Below are 22,696 nucleotides of genomic sequence, written 5' to 3'. Positions count from 1 at the left end.
ATACGGCATTGATCACCGTCCTACCCGGGGATTCCATCCAAATCTTACCCGCCCATACGCACCCCATTTTGGCTCAATTACGTTCAATATTCTTTTATTTGGTTTAGCAACCCTTAGGATTGCTTCCCTATGCTATTTCCATCCTCAAACACGAGGATGGTAAATCACACAGGCTGCGAGACGACTCGCAGTACGGCAGTATTCTCTTAGATGTCTAGTCCAAATATTTGTTTTAAAAACATGTTTTAAAATGAGGGAGTCACACATGGTGACCAATTATAAAGTGAAATTGGCACTAAAAGACAGACATGCTAACGTTCAAGATATTAAACAAGATGGTAACAGAAACTATGCTTGATCCACAGAATTCCAGAAGGTCCAGGGAGAGAGAAGAGACGAAAAGGAAGAGAAGAAAAGAAAGAAGAGAACAATGAAGACATCATACCTGTTTTTCATTATTGTAATTTGTATTCGGTTACGCGCGAATGCGATCCCCCTGACCCCAAACCCCCCGGCCGTCAATGATTCACTTCCCCATAACACCCAGAGCCCAGTGACAAGTAACAACACACCATCATGGTGTGATAGGTTTATAACATGGTACTCCCTTTCATACGTAATTGAATCCCTTTTAGCATTGACGATATTCTGCAGCATCGTGCAGACTATCCGCATGAGAAAATGGCGAAGGAGAGCCTACCGCTCTCGCACCCCGGTATACAGGATGAGATCCCCTATTTTCGGTTTTCACCAGGCCCCCGAACCCCTTGATCTATAATAAAGGACATTAGTTTGGCATCATTTTGTGAATAAAGACAACTGAGAGATTGTACAACTCTGAGCTTGACTGCCAAGCCAGAGGGAAATGTAAATGCTGCTATTATTTTTGCATTGTTAGGAAGTTAGTATGATTGGATGTTTAAGTGAGTGTAGTTTATGGAAGATAGTTAGAGATACCTTTTTTTTAATATGTTGTACTGCATGTCCCTGTTGTGACTGAGCGCCACTTAGAACTGTCAGTTAAAAATTTATTGCATAGTTATGGTCAGTGTAGAGGCCATGGAAGAATGCTCGCTGGGTCAGGAAGTGAAGACGACGCAGTTATGTGATCCTACTGCTTCGCGTTAGGGATCAAAAGGAGGGAGTGTAGCCGCCTGGGTTGGACACTTCCCGACTTAAAATGGAGATCGCAAAGAATGCAGGGAAATTCAGTCAAGCCAGGAAAAACTAGCAGGTGTGTATTAGAACTAGCAGAAACCCAGACAGCACTGAAACCAACAGCCATCTGCATATTAATGAGCGATCCCCGGGAACAATTGAAACATTAAAGGTAAATAAGGCCAAGCCAGACTCCTCGGCGCCAGCAGGGGCCAAGACAAAGGAAGGCCAACGGACACTCAGGGACCGCCCAGCGATCAGGGAACGGCTCCAGTATTGGAGAAATCGATCCAAGTGATTGGAACCTAGTCCAATCACTTGGAACCAGATACGGGGTCCGCCCCGAACGGCGCGAAGCCCCTGGGGACTATAAAGTGGAGTCCCCAAGTTCAATTTGTTTTTCTTGGCAGGGTCACTCCGCAGCTCGAAACAACCCTTGACAGTGACCTGCCTAGCTGCCGCATCAACCAAGTAAGTCTCCAGTCAACGCACGCTACGAGATAGACGCTCCTAGCTGCCAGTCCATACCAGCTTTGAATCCTGCAGACTCAGAATCGAGCAAAAGGCCATTTGTTCCCCTGACCTGGTGGGCCAGTTCTGAAGCTAAATATAGGCCTTTTAGAGATAGTCTAGTAAGTAGAGTTTTATGCATGAGTAGTGATTGACTGTGTATAATAAATGTGTTTTGATTTGAATCTTACTAATTGGTGTATTGAGTTATTGATCAGCACTTGAACCTCGTGGCGGTATCATAAAGATACCTGGCGACTCTAGAGCAAAGGTTACAGAAACAGCAAATTAAGTAAAGACACAACGAGCAACAAATTAAGAGCCAACCAAAGTTAGCAAGCTTAATGCTGAAGTAAGGTGCATAAACGCCATCCTGTGGGATAATGGCGACCCTGTTCAGATCATTGCTTGCTGAATATCATTCAAACTCATGAATGGGCCTCAGGCCATCACTTACTGTCCTGAAATTTGCCCAGTCTGCTTTGAGCAACAGGTGAAGCTGCTACTATGCAGTAGTATTCTCCGCTACCACCATACTGCTGTCAAGCCAAAAAGATCTTCTGCCTACACACACACATGTGGTAAATGACAGCATTTCTCTTCGGCTGTTCACAACAAGCAAAGTCCTGACTACCCAACCAACATGCGTGTGCAAACACAGAGTAGTGTCCAACATTAGATGTGATTCTGCAGTTGGACAATGCTTGCTAAACGATCCTGATTATGTTAAGAGTACAATCACACCACTTTACGATTATTAGTGGGGCTCACGGCATGGCTCACTTACACATGCACAAAGCTACACACATTCACACAAGGGACCCTATCCTTTGCAAGCAGAAAGTGCATGTGTGCTAATTGCACCTTTTTCAACTAAACAAAGCTTGCAGGACAGCCATTCCCTAGTTCATTCCCCATCATAATGCCTCGACCAATCAGAGATGACCTGCCCGGTTTGAATTTAAACAAAGTTTGGCAGTTAACTGTTCCTTGATGCATTCTCCATGGCAATACCTCTACCAATCAGAGTCCACTTGCCAACCAATCAGCACCCTATTCTCGTGCAATATGAAGTGCTGTTCCCATTGAGAATTGATATTCTTGCGCATCTGTCCGATTGTGATTTTGTTTCTTGGTAAGAAACGCAAAGAACATCAATTCATATCTTATCATGGCAGCTTGAGAATTGGAATTGCTTTAAAATATCAGTTATCAGTCAAGGTGACCATGTAGCTTGAGTTAGAAGATTGAGGTTGAACACCCAATCCGGGTTGACACTCCGTGCAGTTGCGAGGGAATGCTGCATTGTTGGAAGTGCCATCTTTTGGATAAATTGTGAAACTAAAGTCCTGTCTGCCCCGTCTAGTGGATACAAAAGATTCCATGACATTATTCAAAGAAAAGCACAGGGGTTCTCCCTGATATCCTGGCTAGTATTTTTCCTCATTCAACATGGCTCAAACATGTCTGCTTATTGTCAGAATGTAGTTCGAGAGCTTGCTCTCCAAAATTGGCTGTTTTTCCTACAAAAGTGCCTTCAAAAAGTCCGGAGTATTACAGGAAGCTCCATAATGTAAGTTATCGACACAAACCGTTTTCACAACTGAGGGACGGCCTCCTCCCAAGATTTGAGCGTGACTGGTTCTGAGTGAGTTGCTGGGAGGAGTGATCCTCTGTGTGGGGAGATTCCCAGCCTTGCACCCTGCTTTTCCTTGACGGCTCAGCTAAATTCAAATCCTCATCCTAATCAGTAAGACCTATTGGATCAGTAATCCCTGTGGCATTACATTTCTCTACAGCAATATTGATCATCAGTCTCATGGTGATGGGAATGAGCAGAACTCAAAGTGACCAAGTCTGTGTTAATAACCTGGCATTCTACTGCCGCAGTCTGATTTCAATGTCACTTTCCATCGAGAAGTCCAGAAAACAATCTGTAGAACATCATTCAGGGAAGCGGTTGGAGTGAGGGGAAAAGGGGAAAGGAGGGCGGGAGAGGGAGAATGGAGCAGAAGAAGAGGGGCAAGGAGGAGAGGGGTGAGGTATGCGATGGGGGAGGAGAACAGGATGAGTTGTGGAGAGGAGAAGGGTGAGGGGGAATTTGTTGCACTGAAGTTGCCCTTCAAAACGTGATACACTTGGCTGGTTGAAGTGTATTCTGGGCTATCTTGTCTTGTGATGATGTTGCTCTGGAAGTTTGGTAGAGGGGGAAGGGCAACAGGTGGAAAAGATAACAGCAGAGGACGTTTAATGAAATTTACTAAATAAATACATCCTCCTCTCCATCCACACAATCTGTGCCAAGCTGCCTCTTCTCCAGTTATGTGCTTAACATACAAAATTGCTGTGTAAGATGCCAGTTTGTTTAAGTGTTATGAGTAAACCCCTGACATTAGTGAGTGGGATAGTTCTGCGAGTGTTAATAAAACTCCAACATCGCCATGTTTGCTGGAGATTTGTTTGGATTGTGAATGAGGTTCAGTTGCTAATCTTGAGTGACAGCTTGAAGGTTAGCAGTTTTCAAGGTGGCACAAAGTGCCCATTCTGTACTCCGTAACAATACGACAGTGTTTCAAATGCATCCTGTCACAGGCAATCAATCTGCTTCTCCCCAGGCCTGGACCCTCTCCACTTGTTGCACATCCTGCAAGCACTCTGGACAAAGAAAGAGATTCATGAGGTAAGTCCCCTATTGATAGAACCTCATAATAGGCCTTGGCATTTATGCAGTACGTGTCTTCAACACTAACATGGGGAAGGATTATTCAAGTTTGTGTTGGTTTACATTAGGGGGTTTGCACTGGTAACAGTATAGCTGAGGGAGAGGGTGGAGCTGAACTTCAGAGGGGGATGTCACAAAACCGTGCAGCTCACAAATTTGCTTGGCTGACTTTGGTTTAATTGTTCAGCTCATTATCTTGCCCCGAGGTTGGATAATGGTTCTGATTTGTGATTGGACCAGGCCGGAATGCTCACTTATCTCGTTCTGAAAGGGGCGGGTGGCGGGAGGGGGGGGTGGGGGAAGTATCCAGATGAACTGCGAGTAATAAAAATAGGCTTCGATATGTCTTTTCTTTGTTTCTGAGGACTGTGGACACATACTTGGTGATGCTGACATATTACTGGGAATACAAAGTGGCACATTCACCACAATAGATGTGCAAGGTGACATGCATTAACATGCATGCAGGGCCACACAAGTGCAACATATATACAAGGTGACATCAACCCGAGAATGCCGTGACACACATTACTGCAGTCCAGAGTAGAATTTCAAAGTTTGCTGATGATACCGAACTTGGACGTGTGACAGACGGAGGATGATACAATTCAATGACATTAGGACCCAGATAGGCTAGTGGAATGGGCAGACAATTGGTAGATAGAATCCTATGTGGAAAAGTGTGAAGTGATGCATTTGGGCAGAAAGGAGAGGCACTTGGCAGTGTATCCCAGGCCACCACCCTCTGTGTAAAGAAATCTTCCCTTGCACATACCCACTGAACTCCACTGAACATCCCCAAATCCCCTCACCTTGAACTTGTAATTGTCATTTCTGACCTGGGAAAAAGCCTCCAACTGTTCACCCTATCCATACCCCTCATAATTTTATAAACTTCTGTCAGGTTGCCCCGCAGCCTCCGTCTCTCTAGGGAGAACAATCCCAGTTTAATCAATCTCTCTTCATAGCTAATACCCTCCATGCAGGCAACATTCTGGTAAACTTTTTCTGTACTCTCTCCAAAGCCTCCACGTCCTTCTGGTAGTGGAATGCATGTCATAGAGGTATCATAGAATTGACTGCAGAAGGAGGCCATCTAGAGTCTGCACTGGCTCTCGGAAAGAGCACCCTACCCAAGCCCACACCCAGTAACCCCACCCAACACGAAGGGCAATTTTGGACACTAAGGGCACTTTAGCATGGCCAATCCACCTAACCTGCACATCTTTGGACTGTGGGAGGAAACCGGAGCACCCAGAGGAAACTGAGGGAGACACGGGGAGAACGTGCAGACTCCACACAGACAGTGCCCCAAGCCTGGAATCGAACCAGGGACCCTTGAGCTGTGAAGCAATTCTGCTAACCACTATGCTACCGTGCTGTGGTGACCAGAATTGGACATAGTATTCCAAATGTGGCCTAACCAACGTTCCATATAACTGTAACTTAATTTGTGAACTTTTATACTCTGTACCCCATCCGATGAAGGCAAGCAAGCCATATGCTTTCTTTATCACCATTTCCACGTGTGCTGCCATTTTTGAGGATCTGTGGACCTGCACGCCCAGATCTCTCTCTGTCTCTATGCTCCTGGTGGTTCTGCCATTTATTTTATAAGCCAGGGTTTAGAGAACACCAAAGTATATCATGGAGTTCACCTCACTCACAGCTTTTAATAGATTTTGGTTATGGGGAGCACAAGGGCCCACCTTACAGGTGTGATGCAACAGAGATCTAAAGTATTTTTAAACAAAAACAATGTTTTTCTGTGAATCCAGTTAACATTTTATAAACACACAATAAACATCTTATCAACTACCAACACTGATACCACCCCCCCCCCCCCCCAAAGATACAGTGCTCTATAGGTTACCCTTAGTAACTTTCCGAACAAAATGCAGAAGTCAAAGACCCTTTTTAACAAAGACAGTAAGTTTGCATTCCTTACAGAAACAGGTATTACTTTGAAATCAAGTGATCTGGAGACATTCTTTAGCATGCAGAGAGAGACCAAAATACACCTCCTTGGTTTGAATGCAGCTCTCCAACTGAAAACGAAACTAAAACTCAGAGCCAATAACAGCTCCCAGCTCAAAACAAAAGTAAAAAGCAGAGCCTGAGCCCAGCTCCAACCATACACTGACATCACTGCAGCCACTTGAGAAGACAAACATTTCTTAAAGTAACATTCCCATGACAATAGCTCCCACCTGAATTGGATCTACCAAAATGAATCACCTCTCATTTGTCCGGGTTAAATTCCATCTGCCATTTCCCTGCCCAATTTTGCAGCCTATCTATATCCTGCTGTATTCTCTGACAATCTTCATCACTATCCGCAACTCCTGCAATCTTAGTATCATTTGCAAACTTCCTAATCAGACCAGCTATGTTTCCTTCCAAGTCATTTATATATATATATATTACAAAGAGCAGAGGTCCCAGTACTGATCCCTGCAGAACACCACTTGTTACAGATCTCCATTCGGAAAAACACCCTTCCACTGCTACCCTCGGTCTTCTATGGCCAAGAAAATTTGTAATCTATCTCGCTAGTTCACCCCTGACCCCCTGTGATTTAATCTTTTGCACCAGCCTGTCATGAGAGACAATGTCACGTGCTTTACTAAGGTCCATCTTTACAGAATATATCACAATTCATCAATGTGACCACCAATAATTTCTGCCTGGGAGGCGAGACCATCGTCCACAACGGCAGTCACCGTCTCAATGCCAATAGCATCGCCGAAACAAAACCGCCACAGCAAACCGAGCCCCACCCTGGCTGCTTCAATCAAGCAAGGATTTTCTTGGCTTACCAGCTCCCCCAAGGCTGATGTGTTGGGTACTCTGCTACACAGACGAACCAACACGGTTGCGAATGGTACAACTCAGTTTTATTACTAACATTTATTTACAGTGGTAAACTGGTTACTGAGGTTCGATCATAACCCTAGAATCTGTGGACCTATTCCTAATACTATCTTGGAGAGGCACTCAGCACATGGTGGATGTCTGAGTGGCTTGCTATGAGCTCTGTGCCCTGAGCCGTCTCCTGCTGGAATGCTCAGGAAGTGTTGTGTTCCCTGTTTTGTACTGTGTATGCTCTTGCTTGTGATTGGCTGTGGTGTTGTGTGTGTGTTGATTGGTCCGTTGATCTGTCCATCAGTATGTATGTATGTTCGTACTATGATGTTTACCTGAATATCATGACATCCCCCTTTTTTACAAGAACATGTGCCTATGTGGTTATAAATAGAGTGCAGCTAAATGTGTGTGTGTGCAATATCTACAGCATATACATGGGGCTAAACTATATACAAGGGGCGATGTCGGGTGCGACATAACAACGAGGTTGTACCATAAACAAAGAACGGGGAAATGTTGAACGACAAAACGAACTCCTGTAACGACAAGGAAGAACAGAAACATATTAACACAGTGGTATTATGAGTTCAATGTACAAGTAGGCTCATAAGCCCAGTCGAGAAGGTGGGTGACGAATTTGGGTTGACCGCCTCAAAGGTGGGTCTGGATCCACCGGCTGAGGAATGGGCCTGGCCACGGGCGACGACTGAAGGGGCATGGTGGCAGGAAGCTCCACAAAGTCGATATCAGGAACAACAGGAGGGCGCGGTGTCGGTTTAAGTTCACGTAGCGAGCGTGGAAGTAGGTGAAGAGGACGGCGATTGCGCCTACGAATGGATCCATCAGGCATGCAAACCAGGAACGAGCGGGGAGCCACGCGTCGGAGAACTTCGGCAGGTGCTGACCAGCCACCTTCTAATAGGTGGATGCGGACGTCGTCTCCAGACGCCAGGGCGGGAAGATCAGTTGTCCGTGTGTCATATGCCCTCTTCTGGCGAAGGCGCTGCTGTTGCATTCTGTGTAGTACCGGAGCATAGTTGGTTGTGGGTACCAGAATGAATCATAGAATCATAGAAGTTTACAGCATGGAAACGGGCCCTTCGGCCCAACCAGTCCATGCCGCCCAGTTTTTACCATTAAGCTGGTCTCAGTTGCCCGCACTTGGCCCATAACCCTCTATACCCATCTTACCCATGTAACTATCTAAATGCTTTTTAAAAGACACAATTGTACCCGCCTCTACTACGACCTCTGGCAGCACATTCCAGACACTCACTACCCTCTGAGTGAAGAAATTGCCCCTCTGGGCCCTTCTGAATCTCTCACCTTAAACCTATGCCCTCTAGTTTTAGACTCCCCTACCTTTGGGAAAAGATGTTGACTATCTACCTTATCTATGCCCCTCATTATTTTATAGACCTCTAAAAGATCACCCCTAAGCCTCCTACGCTCCAGGGAAAAAAGTCCCAGTCTATCCAGCCTCTCCTTATAACTCAAACCATCAAGTCCCGGTAACATCCTAGTAAATCTTTTCTGCACTCTTTCTAGTTTAATAATATCCTTTCTATAATAGGGTGACCAACCCCGGCAACTATAGACCGGTGAGCCTCACGTCTGTAGTGGGTAAAGTCTTGGAGGGGATTATAAGAGACAAGATTTATAATCATCTAGATAGGAATAATATGATCAGGGATAGCCAGCATGGCTTTGTGAAGGGTAGGTCATGCCTCACAAACCTTATTGAGTTCTTTGAGAAGGTGACTGAACAGGTAGATGAGGGTAGAGCAGTTGATGTGGTGTATATGGATTTCAGCAAAGCGTTTGATAAGGTTCCCCACGGTAGGCTATTGCAGAAAATACGGAGGCTGGGGATTGAGGGAGATTTAGAGATGTGGATCAGAAATTGGCTAGCTGAAAGAAGACAGAGGGTGGTGGTTGATGGGAAATGTTCAGAATGGAGTACAGTCACAAGTGGAGTACCACAAGGATCTGTTCTGGGGCCGTTGCTGTTTGTCATTTTTATCAATGACCTAGAGGAAGGCGCAGAAGGGTGGGTGAGTAAATTTGCAGACGATACTAAAGTCGGTGGTGTTGTCGATAGTGTGGAAGGATGTAGCAGGTTACAGAGGGATATAGATAAGCTGCAGAGCTGGGCTGAGAGGTGGCAAATGGAGTTTAATGTAGAGAAGTGTGAGGTGATTCACTTTGGAAGGAATAACAGGAATGCGGAATATTTGGCTAATGGTAAAGTTCTTGAAAGTGTGGATGAGCAGAGGGATCTAGGTGTCAATGTACATAGATCCCTGAAAGTTGCCACCCAGGTTGATAGGGTGGTGAAGAAGGCCTATGGAGTGTTGGCCTTTATTGGTCGAGGGATTGAGTTCCGGAGTCGGGAGGTCATGTTGCAGCTGTACAGAACTCTGGTACGGCCGCATTTGGAGTATTGCGTACAGTTCTGGTCACCGCATTATAGGAAGGATGTGGAGGCTTTGGAGCGGGTGCAGAGGAGATTTACCAGGATGTTGCCTGGTATGGAGGGAAAATCTTATGAGGAAAGGCTGATGGACTTGAGGTTGTTTTTGTTGGAGAGAAGAAGGTTAAGAGGAGACTTAATAGAGGCATACAAAATGATCAGGGGGTTGGATAGGGTGGACAGTGAGAGCCTTCTCCCGCGGATGTAAATGGCTGGCACGAGGGGACATAACTTTAAACTGAGGGGTAATAGATATAGGACAGAGGTCAGAGGTAGGTTCTTTACGCAAAGAGTAGTGAGGCCGTGGAATGCCCTACCTGCTACAGTAGTGAACTCGCCAACATTGAGGGCTTTTAAAAGTTTATTGGATAAACATATGGATGATAATGGCATAGTGTAGGTTAGATGGCTTTTGTTTCGGTGCAACATCGTGGGCCGAAGGGCCTGTACTGCGCTGTATTACAAAGAACAAAGAACAAAGAAATGTACAGCACAGGAACAGGCCCTTCGGCCCTCCAAGCCCGTGCCGACCATACTGCCCGACTAAACTACAATCTTCTACACTTCCTGGGTCCGTATCCTTCTATTCCCATCCTATTCATATATTTGTCAAGATGCCCCTTAAATGTCCCTATCGTCCCTGCTTCCACTACCTCCTCCGGTAGTGAGTTCCAGGCACCCACTACCCTCTGCGTAAAAAACTTGCCTCGTACATCTACTCTAAACTTTGCCCCTCTCACCTTAAACCTATGCCCCCTAGTAATTGACCCCTCTACCCTGGGGAAAAGCCTCTGACTATCCACTCTGTCTATGCCCCTCATAATTTTGTATACCTCTATCAGGTCGCCCCTCAACCTCCTTCGTTCCAGTGAGAACAAACCGAGTTTATTCAATCGCTCCTCATAGCTTATGCCCTCCATACCAGGCAACATTCTGGTAAATCTCTTCTGCACCCTCTCTAAAGCCTCCACATCCTTCTGGTAGTGTGGCGACCAGAATTGAACACTATACTCCAAGTGTGGCCTAACTAAGGTTCTATACAGCTGCAACATGACTTGCCAATTCTTATACTCAATGCCCCGGCCAATGAAGGCAAGCATGCCGTATGCCTTCTTGACTACCTTCTCCACCTGTGTTGCCCCTTTCAATGACCTGTGGACCTGTACTCCTAGATCTCTTTGACTTTCAATACTCTTGATGGTTCTACCATTCACTGTATATTCCCTACCTGCATTAGCCCTTCCAAAATGCATTACCACACATTTTTCCGGATTAAACTCCATCTGCCATCTCTCCGCCCAAGTCTCCAGACAATCTAAATCCTGCTGTATCCTCAGACAGTCCTCATCGCTATCCGCAATTCCACCAACCTTTGTGTCGTCTGCAAACTTACTAATCAGACCAGTTACATTTTCCTCCAAATCATTTATATATACTACAAAGAGCAAAGGTCCCAGCACTGATCCCTGTGGAACACCACTGGTCACAGCCCTCCAATGAGAAAAGCATCCCTCCATTGCTACCCTCTGCCTTCTATGGCCTAGCCAGTTCTGTATCCACCTTGCCAGTTCACCCCTGATCCCGTGTGACTTCACCTTTTGTACTAGTCTACCATGAGGGACCTTGTCAAAGGCCTTACTGAAGTCCATATAGACAACATCTACTGCCCTACCTGCATCAATCATCTTAGTGACCTCCTCGAAAAACTCTATCAAGTTAGTGAGACACGACCTTCCCTTCACAAAACCGTGCTGCCTCTCACTAATACGTCCATTTGCTTCCAAATGGGAGTAGATCCTGTCTCGAAGAATTCTCTCCAGTAATTTCCCTACCACTGACGTAAGGCTCACCGGCCTGTAGTTCCCGGGATTATCCTTGCTACCCTTCTTAAACAGAGGAACAACATTGGCTATTCTCCAGTCCTCCGGGACATCCCCTGAAGACAGCGAGGATCCAAAGATTTCTGTCAAGGCCTCAGCAATTTCCTCTCCAGCCTCCTTCAGTATTCTGGGGTAGATCCCATCCGGCCCTGGGGACTTATCTACCTTAATATTTTTTAAGACACCCAACACCTCGTCTTTTTGGATCACAATGTGACCCAGGCTATCTACACCCCCTTCTCCAGACTCAACATCTACCAATTCCTTCTCTTTGGTGAATACTGATGCAAAGTATTCATTTAGTACCTCGCCCATTTCCTCTGGCTCCACACATAGATTCTCTTGCCTATCCTTCAGTGGGCCAACCCTTTCCCTGGCTACCCTCTTGCTTTTTATGTACGTGTAAAAAGCCTTGGGATTTTCCTTAACCCTATTTGCCAATGACTTTTCATGACCCCTTCTAGCCCTCCTGACTCCTTGCTTAAGTTCCTTCCTACTTTCCTTATATGCCACACAGGCTTCGTCTGTTCCCAGCCTTTTAGCCCTGACAAATGCCTCCTTTTTCTACTTGACGAGGCCTACAATATCACTCGTCATCCAAGGTTCCCGAAAATTGCCGTATTTATCTTTGTTCCTCACAGGAACATGCCTGTCCTGTATTCCTTTCAACTGACACTTGAAAGCCTCCCACATGTCAGATGTTGATTTGCCCTCAAACATCCGCCCCCAATCTATGTTCTTCAGTTCCCGCCTAATATTGTTATAATTAGCCTTCCCCCAATTTAGCACATTCATCCTCGGACCACTCTTATCCTTGTCCACCAGTACTTTAAAACTTACTGAATTGTGGTCACTGTTACCGAAATGCTCCCCTACTGAAACATCTACCACTTGGCCGGGCTCATTCCCCAATACCAGGTCCAGTACCGCCCCTTCCCTAGTTGGACTGTTTACATATTGTTTTAAGAAGCCCTCCTGGATGCTCCTTACAAACTCCGCCCCGTCTAAGCCCCTGGCACTAAGTGAGTCCCAGTCAATATTGGGGAAGTTGAAGTCTCCCATCACCACAACCCTGTTGTTTTTACTCTTTTCCAAAATCTGTCTACCTATCTGCTCCTCCATCTCCCGCTGGCTGTTGGGAGGCCTGTAGTATACCCCCAACATTGTGACTGCACCCTTCTTATTCCTGATTTCTACCCATATAGCCTCACTGCCCTCGGAGGTGTCCTCTCGCAGTATAGCTGTGATATTCTCCCGAACAAGTAGCGCAACTCCGCCTCCCCTTTTACATCCCCCTCTATCCCGCCTGAAACATCTAAATCCTGGAACGTTTAGCTGCCAATCCTGCCCTTCCCTCAACCAGGTCTCTGTAATGGCAACAACATCATAGTTCCAAGTAGTAATCCAAGCTCTAAGTTCATCTGCCTTACCCGTAATGCTCCTTGCATTAAAACATATGCACTTCAGGCCACCAGACCCGCTGTGTTCAGCAACTTCTCCCCGTCTGCTCTGCCTCAGAGCCACACTGTCCCTATTCCCTAGTTCTCCCTCAATGCTCTCACCTTCTGACCTATTGCTCCCGTGCCCACCCCCCTGCCATACTAGTTTAAACCCTCCCGTGTGACACTAGCAAACCTCGCGGCCAGGATATTTATGCCTCTCCGGTTTAGATGCAACCCGTCCATCTTATACAGGTCACACCTGCCCCGGAAGAGCTCCCAGTGGTCCAGATAACGGAAACCCTCCCTCCTACACCAGCTGTTTAGCCACGTGTTTGTCTGCTCTATCTTCCTATTTCTAGCCTCACTGGCACGTGGCACAGGGAGTAATCCCGAGATTACAACCCTCGAGGTCCTGTCTTTTAACTTTCTGCCTAGCTCCCTGAACTCCTGCTGCAGGACCTCATGCCCCTTCCTGCCTATGTCGTTAGTACCAATATGTACAACGACCTCTGCCTGTTTGCCCTCCCCCTTCAGGATTCCCTCTACCCGTTCGGAGACATCCTGGACCCTGGCACCAGGGAGGCAACATACCATCCTGGAGTCTCTTTCACGTCCACAGAAGCGCCTATCTGTGCTATTGTTCTATGTTCTATGTTCTAGAACTGCACACAGTATTCCAAGTGTGGCCGTACCAATGTCTTGTACAACTTCAACAAGACGTCCCAACTCCTGTATTCAATGTTCTGACCAATCAAACCAAGAATGCCGAATGCCTTCTTCACCACCCTGTCCACCTGCGACTCCACCTTCAAGGAGCTATGAACCTGTACTCCTAGATCTCTTTGTTCTGTAACTCTCCCCAACGCCATCCCATTAACTGAGTAGGTCCTGGCCTGATTTGATCTGCCAAAATGCATCACCTCACATTTATCTAAATTAAACTCCATCTGCCATTCGTCGGCCCACTGGCCTAATTGATCAAGATCCCGTTGCAATCCTAGATAACCTTCTTCACTATCCACTGTGCCACCAATCTTGGTGTCATCTGCAAACTTACTAACCATGCCTCCTAAATTCCCATCCAAATCATTAATATAAATCACAAATAACAGTGGATCCAGCACCGATCCCTGAGGCACACCACTGGTCACAGGCCTCCAGTTTGAAAAACAACCCTCTACACCCACCCTCTGTCTTCTGTCGTCCAGCCAATTTTGAATCCAATTGGCAACCTCACCCTGGATCCCGTGAGCTTTAACCTTCTGCAACAACCTACCATGCGGTACCTTGTCAAAGGCTTTGCTAAAGTCCATGTAGACAACATCTACTGCACTGCCCTCATCTACCTTCTTGGTCACCCCCTCAAAAAACTCAATCAAATTTGTGAGACATGATTTTCCACGCACAAAGCCATGCTGACTGCCCCGAATCAGTCCTTGCCTCTCTAAATGCTTGTAGATCCTGTCTCTCAGAATACCTTCTAGCAACTTACCTATTACAGACGTTAGGCTCACTGGTCTGTAGTTCCCAGGCTTTCCCCTGCTGCCCTTCTTAAACAAGGGCACAACATTCGCCACTCTCCAATCTTCAGGCACCTCACCTGTGGCTGCCGATGATTCAAATATCTCTGTTAGGGGACCCGCAATTTCCTCCCTAGCCTCCCACAACATCCTGGGATACATTTCATCAGGTCCCGGGGATTTATCTACCTTGATGCGCTTTAAGACTTCCAGCACCTCCTCCTCTGTAATATGCACACTTCTCAAGACATCACTATTTATTTCCCTTAGTTTCCTAACATCCATGCCTTTCTCCACCGTGAATACTGATGAGAAATATTCATTCAGGATCTCACCCAAATCTTGTGGCTCTGCACATAGATGTCCTTGTTGATCCTTAAGAGGCCCTACTCTGTCCCTAGTTACTCTTTTTCCCTTTATGTATCTGTAGAAGCTCTTTGGATTCTCCTTTGCATTATTTGCCAAAGCAATTTCATGTCCCCTTTTTGCCCTCCTGATTTCCCTCTTAACTCTATTCCGACAATCTCTACACTCTTCAAGGGATCCACTTGATCCCAGTTGTTTATGTACGTCATATGCCTCCTTCTTCTTTTTGACCAGAGTCTCACTATCTCGAGTCATCCAGGGTTCCCTACTTCTACCAGCCTTGCCCTTCACTCCAAAGGGAATGTGCTTACCCTGAACACTGGTTAACACATTTTTAAAAGCCTCCCATTTACCAGCCGTCCCTTTGCCTGCCAACAGTCTCCCCCAATCTACCTCTGAAAGTTCCTGTCTGATACCATCAAAATTGGCCTTGCCCCAATTAAGGATGGCACAGTGGCCCTGAGGGCGCGACCCATCAACAGCTGGGCTGGTGAGAGGCCAGTGGCAAGTGGGGCCGAGCGATAGGCCAGCAGGGCTAGGCAGAAATCCGATCCGGCAGCAGCTGCCTTGCAGAGGAGCCGCTTGATGATGTGAACGCCCTTCTCCGCCTTTCCATTGGACTGGGGATGCAGAGGGCTGGGCGTCACGTGTGTGAAGCCATACGAAGCAGCAAAGGACAACCATTCCTGGCTGGCAAAACAGAGCCCATTGTCCGGCATGACAGTAATCGGAATGCCGTGGCGAGCAAAGGTGTCTTTGCAGGTCCTTATGACAGCGGACAATGTCAAATCGTGCAGGCGTATGACCTCTGGATAGTTGGAAAAGTAATCAATGACGATTACATAGTCCCTGACAAGCGCGTGAAAAAGGTCCACACCCACCTTCGCCCAGGGGGACGTCACCAGCTCATGGGGTTGAAGCGTCTCAGGAGGTTGCGCCGGTTGAAACCTTTGGCAGGTGGGGCAGTTGAGCACCATATTGGCAATGTCATCACTGATGCACGGCCAGTATACCGCCTATCGGGCCCTCCGTCTGCACTTCCCGACCCCCAGATGGCCTTCGTGTAGTTGGTCGAGGACCAGCTTGTGCATGCTGTGCGGAATCACAATCTGGTCCAGCTTTAGAAGGACACCGTCAATGACGGCCAAGTTGTCTCGGACATTGTAGAACTGCGGGCACTGTCCTTTGAGCCAGCCTCCCATGATGTGGCACATCACCGTTGTAGACGGGGATCAGCCGCAGTCTCCCGGCGAATACGGGCCAGACTGGAGTCGTCAGCTGGCAGATTTGCCGATGTGAAGGCCACCTGCGCTTCGACCTGACAGACGAACCCCTCCGAATCGGGCGGTTTGCTCACTGCTCTGGATAGGGCATCCGCAATGATAAGGTCCTTTCCCGGGGTGTAGACCAGTTGGAAGGCATACCTCCTGAGTTTAAGTAGGATGCGCTGGAGGCGAGGGGTCATCTCGTTCAGGTCCTTATTTATGATGCTGACCAGGGGGCGATGGTCAGTCTCAACGGTAAACTGGGGGAGACCATACACGAAGTCATGGAACTTGTCTATTCCGGTTAGCAAACCCAGGCACTCCTTTTCGATCTGCGCGTAGCGCTGTTCTATGGGGGTCATGGCCCGCGAGGCATAGGCGACCGGGGCCCATGATGCAGTGTCATCCCGCTGTAGGAGTACCGCCCCAATGCCGGACTGGCTGGCACCAGTCGAAATTTTAGTGTCACGAGATGTGTCGAAAAACGCCAATCCCGGGGCTGTGGTGAGCTTAATTTTGAGCACCTCCCATTCTTTCTGGTGTGTGGGCAGCCACTGGAACTCTGTGGACTTCTTGACTAGGTGGCGCAGAACCGTTGTGTGGGAGGCAAGGTTGGGAATGAACTTCCCCAGGAAGTTGACCATGCCTAGGAAGCGTAGCACTGCTTTCTTGTCTGCCGGCTGCAGCATTGCTGTAATGGCGCTCACCTTGTCTGCATCCGGACGGACCCCTGACCAGGATATGTGGTCTCCCAGAAACTTTAGCTCAGTTTGACCGAAAGAACACTTGGCTCGGTTGAGGCGCAGGCCGTTTTCCTGTATGCGCGCAAAGACGCGCTGGAGACGATTGATGTGGTCCTGTGGTGTGATGGACCAGATGATGACGTCGTCCACATAGACGCGCACCCCTTCGATGCCCTCCATCATCTGCTCCATGATCCTGTGAAGGACCTCGGATGCCGAGATGATGCCAAATGGCATTCTGTTATAGCAGAACCTGCCAAAAGGGGTGTTGCAGGTGCACAGCTTTCGGCTGGACTGATCCAGTTGGATCTGCCAAAAACCCTTCGAGGCATCCAGTTTTGTGAAGGTTTTAGCCCGGGCCATTTCGCTCGTGATCTCTTCCCGTTTGGGTATGGGGTAGTGTTCCCTCATTATGTTGTTGTTGAGGTCTTTTGGATCAATGCAGATCCGGAGCTCGCCAGAGGGCTTCTTAACACACACCATGGAGCTGACCCATGGGTGGGCTCCGTGACCCGGGATAGCACCCCTTGGTCCTGGAGATCCTGCAGCTGCTGCTTGAGGCGGTCTTTGAGTGGCAACCCTGCGTGGTGCGTGAATGACCGGGGTGGTGTCCGGTTTGAGCCGTATTCTGTAGGTCCAAGGCAGTGTTCCCATGCCCTCGAATGCCTCCTGGCTGTGGGCGAGGAGCGATTGGAGCTGTGCCCTGAATTCTGCATCCGGGAAGTCAGATGTGCCTTCTGGAGACAGAGCGTGGACTCGTTGCACGAGGTGGAGAACCTTGCATGCCAGTGCGCCTAGCAGGGAGTCCTTTGATGATCCGACTATTTCGAATGAGAGTGTGGCCGTGTGTGTGTTGTGTGTCACCTGGAGCTGGCAGGATCCCATAGCCGGGATAATGTTCCCATTGTAGTCGACCATCTTGCAACGGGATGGCCGAATTGGTGGTCTGATCTTCATGGCGTAGAAGGCTGACCATGCTATGATGTTGGCGGAGGCGCCAGTGTCCAGACGGAATGTTATCAGTGATCGGTTGACCGTTAGGGTGGCACACCATTCATCACCCGGATTGACAGTGTTCACTTGCAACGGCTGGTGGGTCCTGGCTGGAGACATCCGGTTCCTGTCAATGACCGCAACTCGGAAGGCGTCCCGGTCGTCTGTGTCACTGGTTTGGATATCGTCTGGGCAGGACTCGTAGTAAGGAGGCTGAATGGTCCGCACGTCCCTGCGAGGTTGTCGGAATTGGGGAACATTGGCAGATTTAGCTGCTCGACAGCAGGCAGCGTAGTGGCCCATCTTGCCACAGCGGAGGCATTGTCGGTTTCTTGCGGGACATTGCCGCTTTAAATGTGCGGCTCTGCAGTTGCCGCACGTCGTGACGTCGTGGCGTTCGTTGCGCCACCGCGCATGCGCAGTTCGGTCTTGCGTCCAGCGCGCCTGCGCATCACGTCCCTCAGTGTCAACGTCGTTTTTGGCGCGCACAAACGCGGGAGGCCTCGAAAAGGGCGCAAAATGGCCGCCCTCGTCCGGGCCGCGGGCCGGGAGGAACTCGATCGCCTGGCCACGTTCGGCCTCGTAGGACGCCTGCCTTGCCGATTCGGCCACCTGAAATTGGGAGTAGCGGCTAGTCGCGTTTTCATGCTGGACACAGGCTTCGATTGCGGAGGCTAGGGTGAGGCCTTTAATTTTTAAGAGCTGCTGGCGTAGGGTGCCCGATGTGACCCCAAAAATGATCTGGTCCTGAATCATGGAATCGGAGGTGGTGTCGTAACCGCAGGACTGCGCGAGGATACGGTGATGCGTAAGGAAGGATTGAAAGGGCTCATCCTTACCCTGCAGGCACTGCTAGAAGAGATACCTCTCGAAACTCTCGTTCACCTCGACGTTGAAGTGTTGGTCGAGTTTGAGAAGGACCGTCTTGTACTTGGTCTTGTCCTCGCCTTCCGCGAACACCAGGGAGTTGTAGACATGGAACACTTGTTGACCTGCCGTGGAGAGGAGGATGGAGATCTTTCTGGTGTCCGAAGCGCACTCCTTTTCGTTGGCTTCCAGGAAGAGCGGGAAACGCTGTTTGAACAGCTTTCAATTGACGCCGAGATTTCCAGCGATTTGTAGCGGCTGCGGTGTGCTGACGGCGTCCATGGCGCAGGATTGCAGAATCCGAAGGATTCGTAGGTAGGCACCACAGTTACTCCTGGTACTATGATGTGTTGGGTACTCTGCTACACAGACGAACCAACACGGTTGCGAATGGTACAACTCAGTTTTATTACTAACATTTATTTACAGTGGTAAACTGGTTACTAAGGTTCGATCATAACCCTAGAATCTGTGGACCTATTTCATAGAATTTACAGTGCAGAAGGAGGCCATTCGGCCCATCGAGTCTGCACCGGCTCTTGGAAAGAGCACCCTACCCAAGGTCAACACCTCCACCCTATCGCCACAACCCAGGAACCCCACCCAACACTAAGGGCAATTTTGGACACTAAGGGCAATTTATCATGGCCAATCCACCTAACCTGCACATCTTTGGACTGGGAGGAAACCGGAGCACCCGGAGGAAACCCACGCACACACGGGGAGGATGTGCAGACTCCGCACAGACAGTGACCCAAGCCGGTATCGAACCTGGGACCCTGGAGCTGTGAAGCAATTGTGCTCTCCACAATGCTACCGTGCTGCCCACAAGTATTCCTCATACTATCTTGGAGTGGCACTCGGCACATGGTGGATGTCTGAGTGGCTTGGTATGAGCTCTGTGCCCTGTGCTATCTCCTGCTGGAATGCTCAGGAAGTGTCGTGTTCCCTGTTTTGTACTGTGTATGCTCTTGCCTATGATTGGCTGTGGTGTTGTGTGTGTGTTGATTGGCCCGTTGATCTGTCCATCAATATGTATGTATGTTTGTGCTTTGATGTTTACCTGAATATCTTGACAAAGGCCAAAATTTAACCAGGATCTTCCAGGAACATAACAGAGTATTCACATAAGGGTCAAATAGTTATGTGGTGCACATCAGGATACAAGGAAAGAACAAAGAAAAGTACAGCACAGGAACAGGCCTTCGGCCCTCCAAGCCTGTGCCGACCATGCTGCCCGTCTAAACTAAAATCTTCTACACTTCCTGGGTCCGTATCCCTCTATTCCCATCCTATTCATGTAAATGTCACTATCGTCCCTGCTTCTACCTCCTCCTCCGGCAGCGAGTTCCAGGCACCCACTACCCTCTGTGTAAAAAACGTGCCTCGTACATCTCCTCTAAACCTTGTCCCTCGTACATCTCCTCTAAACCTATGCCCCACAGTAATTGACTCCTCTACCCTGGGAAAAAGCCTCTGACTATCCACTCTGTCTGTGCCCCTCATAATTTTGTAGACCTCTATCAGGTCGCCCCTCAACCTCCGTCGTTCCAGTGAGAACAAACCGGGTTTATTCAACGGCTCCTCATAGCTAATGCCCTCCATACCAGGCAACATCCTGGTAAATCTCTTCTGCACCCTTTCTAAAGCCTCCACATCCTTCTGGTAGTGTGGTGACCAAAATTGAACACTATACTCCAAGTGTGGCCTAACTAAGGTTCTATACAGCTGCAACATGACTTGCCAATTCTTATACTCAATGCCCCGGCCAATGAAGGCAAGCATGCCGTATGCCTTCTTGACGACCTTCTCCACCTGTGTTGCCCCTTTCAGTGACCTGTGGACCTGTACACTTAGGTCTCTCTGACTGTCAATACTCTCGAGGGTTCTACCATTCACTGCCTGTATTAGACCTTCCAAAATGCATTACCTCACATTTGTCCGGATTAAATTCCATCTGCCATCTCTCCGCCCAAGTCTCCAAACGATCTAAATCCTGCTGTATCCTCTGACGGTCCTCATCGCTATCCGCAATTCTACCAAGCTTTTTGTCGTCTGCAAACTTACTAATCAGACCAGTTACATTTTCCTCCAAATCATTTATATATACTACAGACAGCAAAGATCCCAGCACTGATCCCTGCGGAACACCACTAGTCACAGCCCTCCAATCAGAAAAGTACCCTTCCATTGCTACTCTCTGCCTTCTATGACCTAGCCAGTTCTGTATCCATCTTGCCAGCTCACCCCGATCCCGTGTGATTTCACCTATTGTACCAGGGGAGAACGTGCAGACTCCGCACAGACAGTGACCCAAGCCGGGAATCGAACCTGGGACCCTGGAGCTGTGAAGCAACTGTGCTAACCACTGTGCTACCGTGGTGTCCATACATGACCCCCATGTACTCTTTTTTTTTTTCTGCTTCACCTTGCTTTAGATAACCTCGGAATTCTGGGTTTGTTTTCCCTATCTTTTACCCTCATGGGAATGTACATTTGACTGCATCTTAGTTATCTTCCTTTTAAAGGCAACCCATTGTTTGTTAGAGTGTCTTCGATTCCAATTCATCTGGGCCAAATTCATTTTCAATCCATTCAATTTTATCCTTGAACAATTAATTATTTTTACTCTATATTGCACCTTGTCCTTTATCATAGCTAACATAAATCTTATGGTCCAACAAACACAGTCCCCTCAATGTTCCCCTTTTGACATTTGATCTACCTCATTCCCAAGAAGCATATCCAGCAATTTCTAAAGCATGTGTGTATGCACACAATCTGATCATTCCCACTGGTGCAAGTCATCATGCCCTGCTAGTGATTATAAGCAGGGCACCGTTCCACTCTGGAGCACACGTATGTGCAAGGTGACACACCCACAACAAAGTGGATACAATGCAACAGACTGGCATTAATTCAAGTACACTGTGTCGTACCCATATTAGCACAATTTCCAGGTGACCCGCTCGGAATAAGGTGCGCACAAATCGTTTCACTCATGTCAATGAGCATGCAACATGACACAACCACATTAATGGATATGCAAGTTCACACACATGAATGTTCACCCAAGGCAGCCCACTCTCAACAACATGCACTCGGGTTACTACATGTGCAGCAAGTTGCATTAAGAGCAGCACGCATGCAAGATGACAGACTCACATTCATGGACATGCATCGTGAGACACCTGTATTTAAGGTGCTTATGAGGGAACACTCAATTACTCGTGTGCCAGGTGACAATTACCTTAATGCATTTGCAAGCGAATGGCCCACATCAATGGCTTGCAAAGCGATGGGCTTTTTTTGCACATGTCAAGTGACACACCAGACAAGATGATGTGCTTTGTGCTCACGGGGGCAACAAGAAAGGCGACTCGTGGATGGGAAAGGCCTGGCACTTCCATCTGCAGGGGCCACATCACAAGCTTCCTGACGACTCTGTACCTATCCATGCCAACTGTCTGAAACAAAACCTGCAAACTTGGTTTTGTATTTGACTTTGAGATAAGCCACAGATTGCGTAACTGTGCCACCCCGCAGACACATTCCCACCTCCCTGACAGTCTCCCGCTCTACCTCCATCTTGGTTTACCTGCTGTTCAAACCCTCACCTATTCTCTATTTTCCTCTAGATTTGACTGTTCAAGGGCAGCACGGTGGTGCAGTGGGTTAGCCCTGCTGCCTCACGGCGCCGAGGTCCCAGGTTCGATTCCGGCTCTGGGTCACTGTCTGTGTGGAGTTTGCACATTCTCCCCGTGTCTGCGTGGGTTTCGCCCCACAACCCAAAGATGTGCAGGTTAGGTGGATTGGCCACGCTAAATTGTCCCTTTAATTGGAAAAAATGAATTGGATACTCTAAATGTAAAAAAACAAATTTAAAAAA

The 22,696-nt window shown here is 48.0% G+C and overlaps 1 protein-coding gene across 6 annotated transcripts in view; it reads left to right on the top strand.

The window, feature by feature from the left end:
- exd3 (exonuclease 3'-5' domain containing 3) overlaps positions 1-22,696 on the top strand; it is a 1,321,659-nt gene that overhangs the window by 325,801 nt on the left and 973,162 nt on the right. For 4 of the 6 annotated variants that reach the window (XM_072488030.1, XM_072488028.1, XM_072488034.1 and 1 more), the window contains one exon: positions 4,284-4,348. The exons of the other annotated variants lie outside the window; for them this stretch is intronic. In XM_072488030.1, the coding sequence (XP_072344131.1) occupies positions 4,284-4,348 (65 nt within the window). The remainder of the gene's footprint in view (positions 1-4,283; positions 4,349-22,696) is intronic. 6 annotated transcript variants of the gene reach the window in all.

This window comes from Scyliorhinus torazame, chromosome 22, assembly GCF_047496885.1.
Source record: "Scyliorhinus torazame isolate Kashiwa2021f chromosome 22, sScyTor2.1, whole genome shotgun sequence".
Lineage (NCBI taxonomy): Eukaryota > Metazoa > Chordata > Chondrichthyes > Carcharhiniformes > Scyliorhinidae > Scyliorhinus > Scyliorhinus torazame.
The sequence above is the reverse complement of the archived record's forward strand: the minus strand, read 5'-3'. Positions and strand labels throughout refer to the sequence as shown.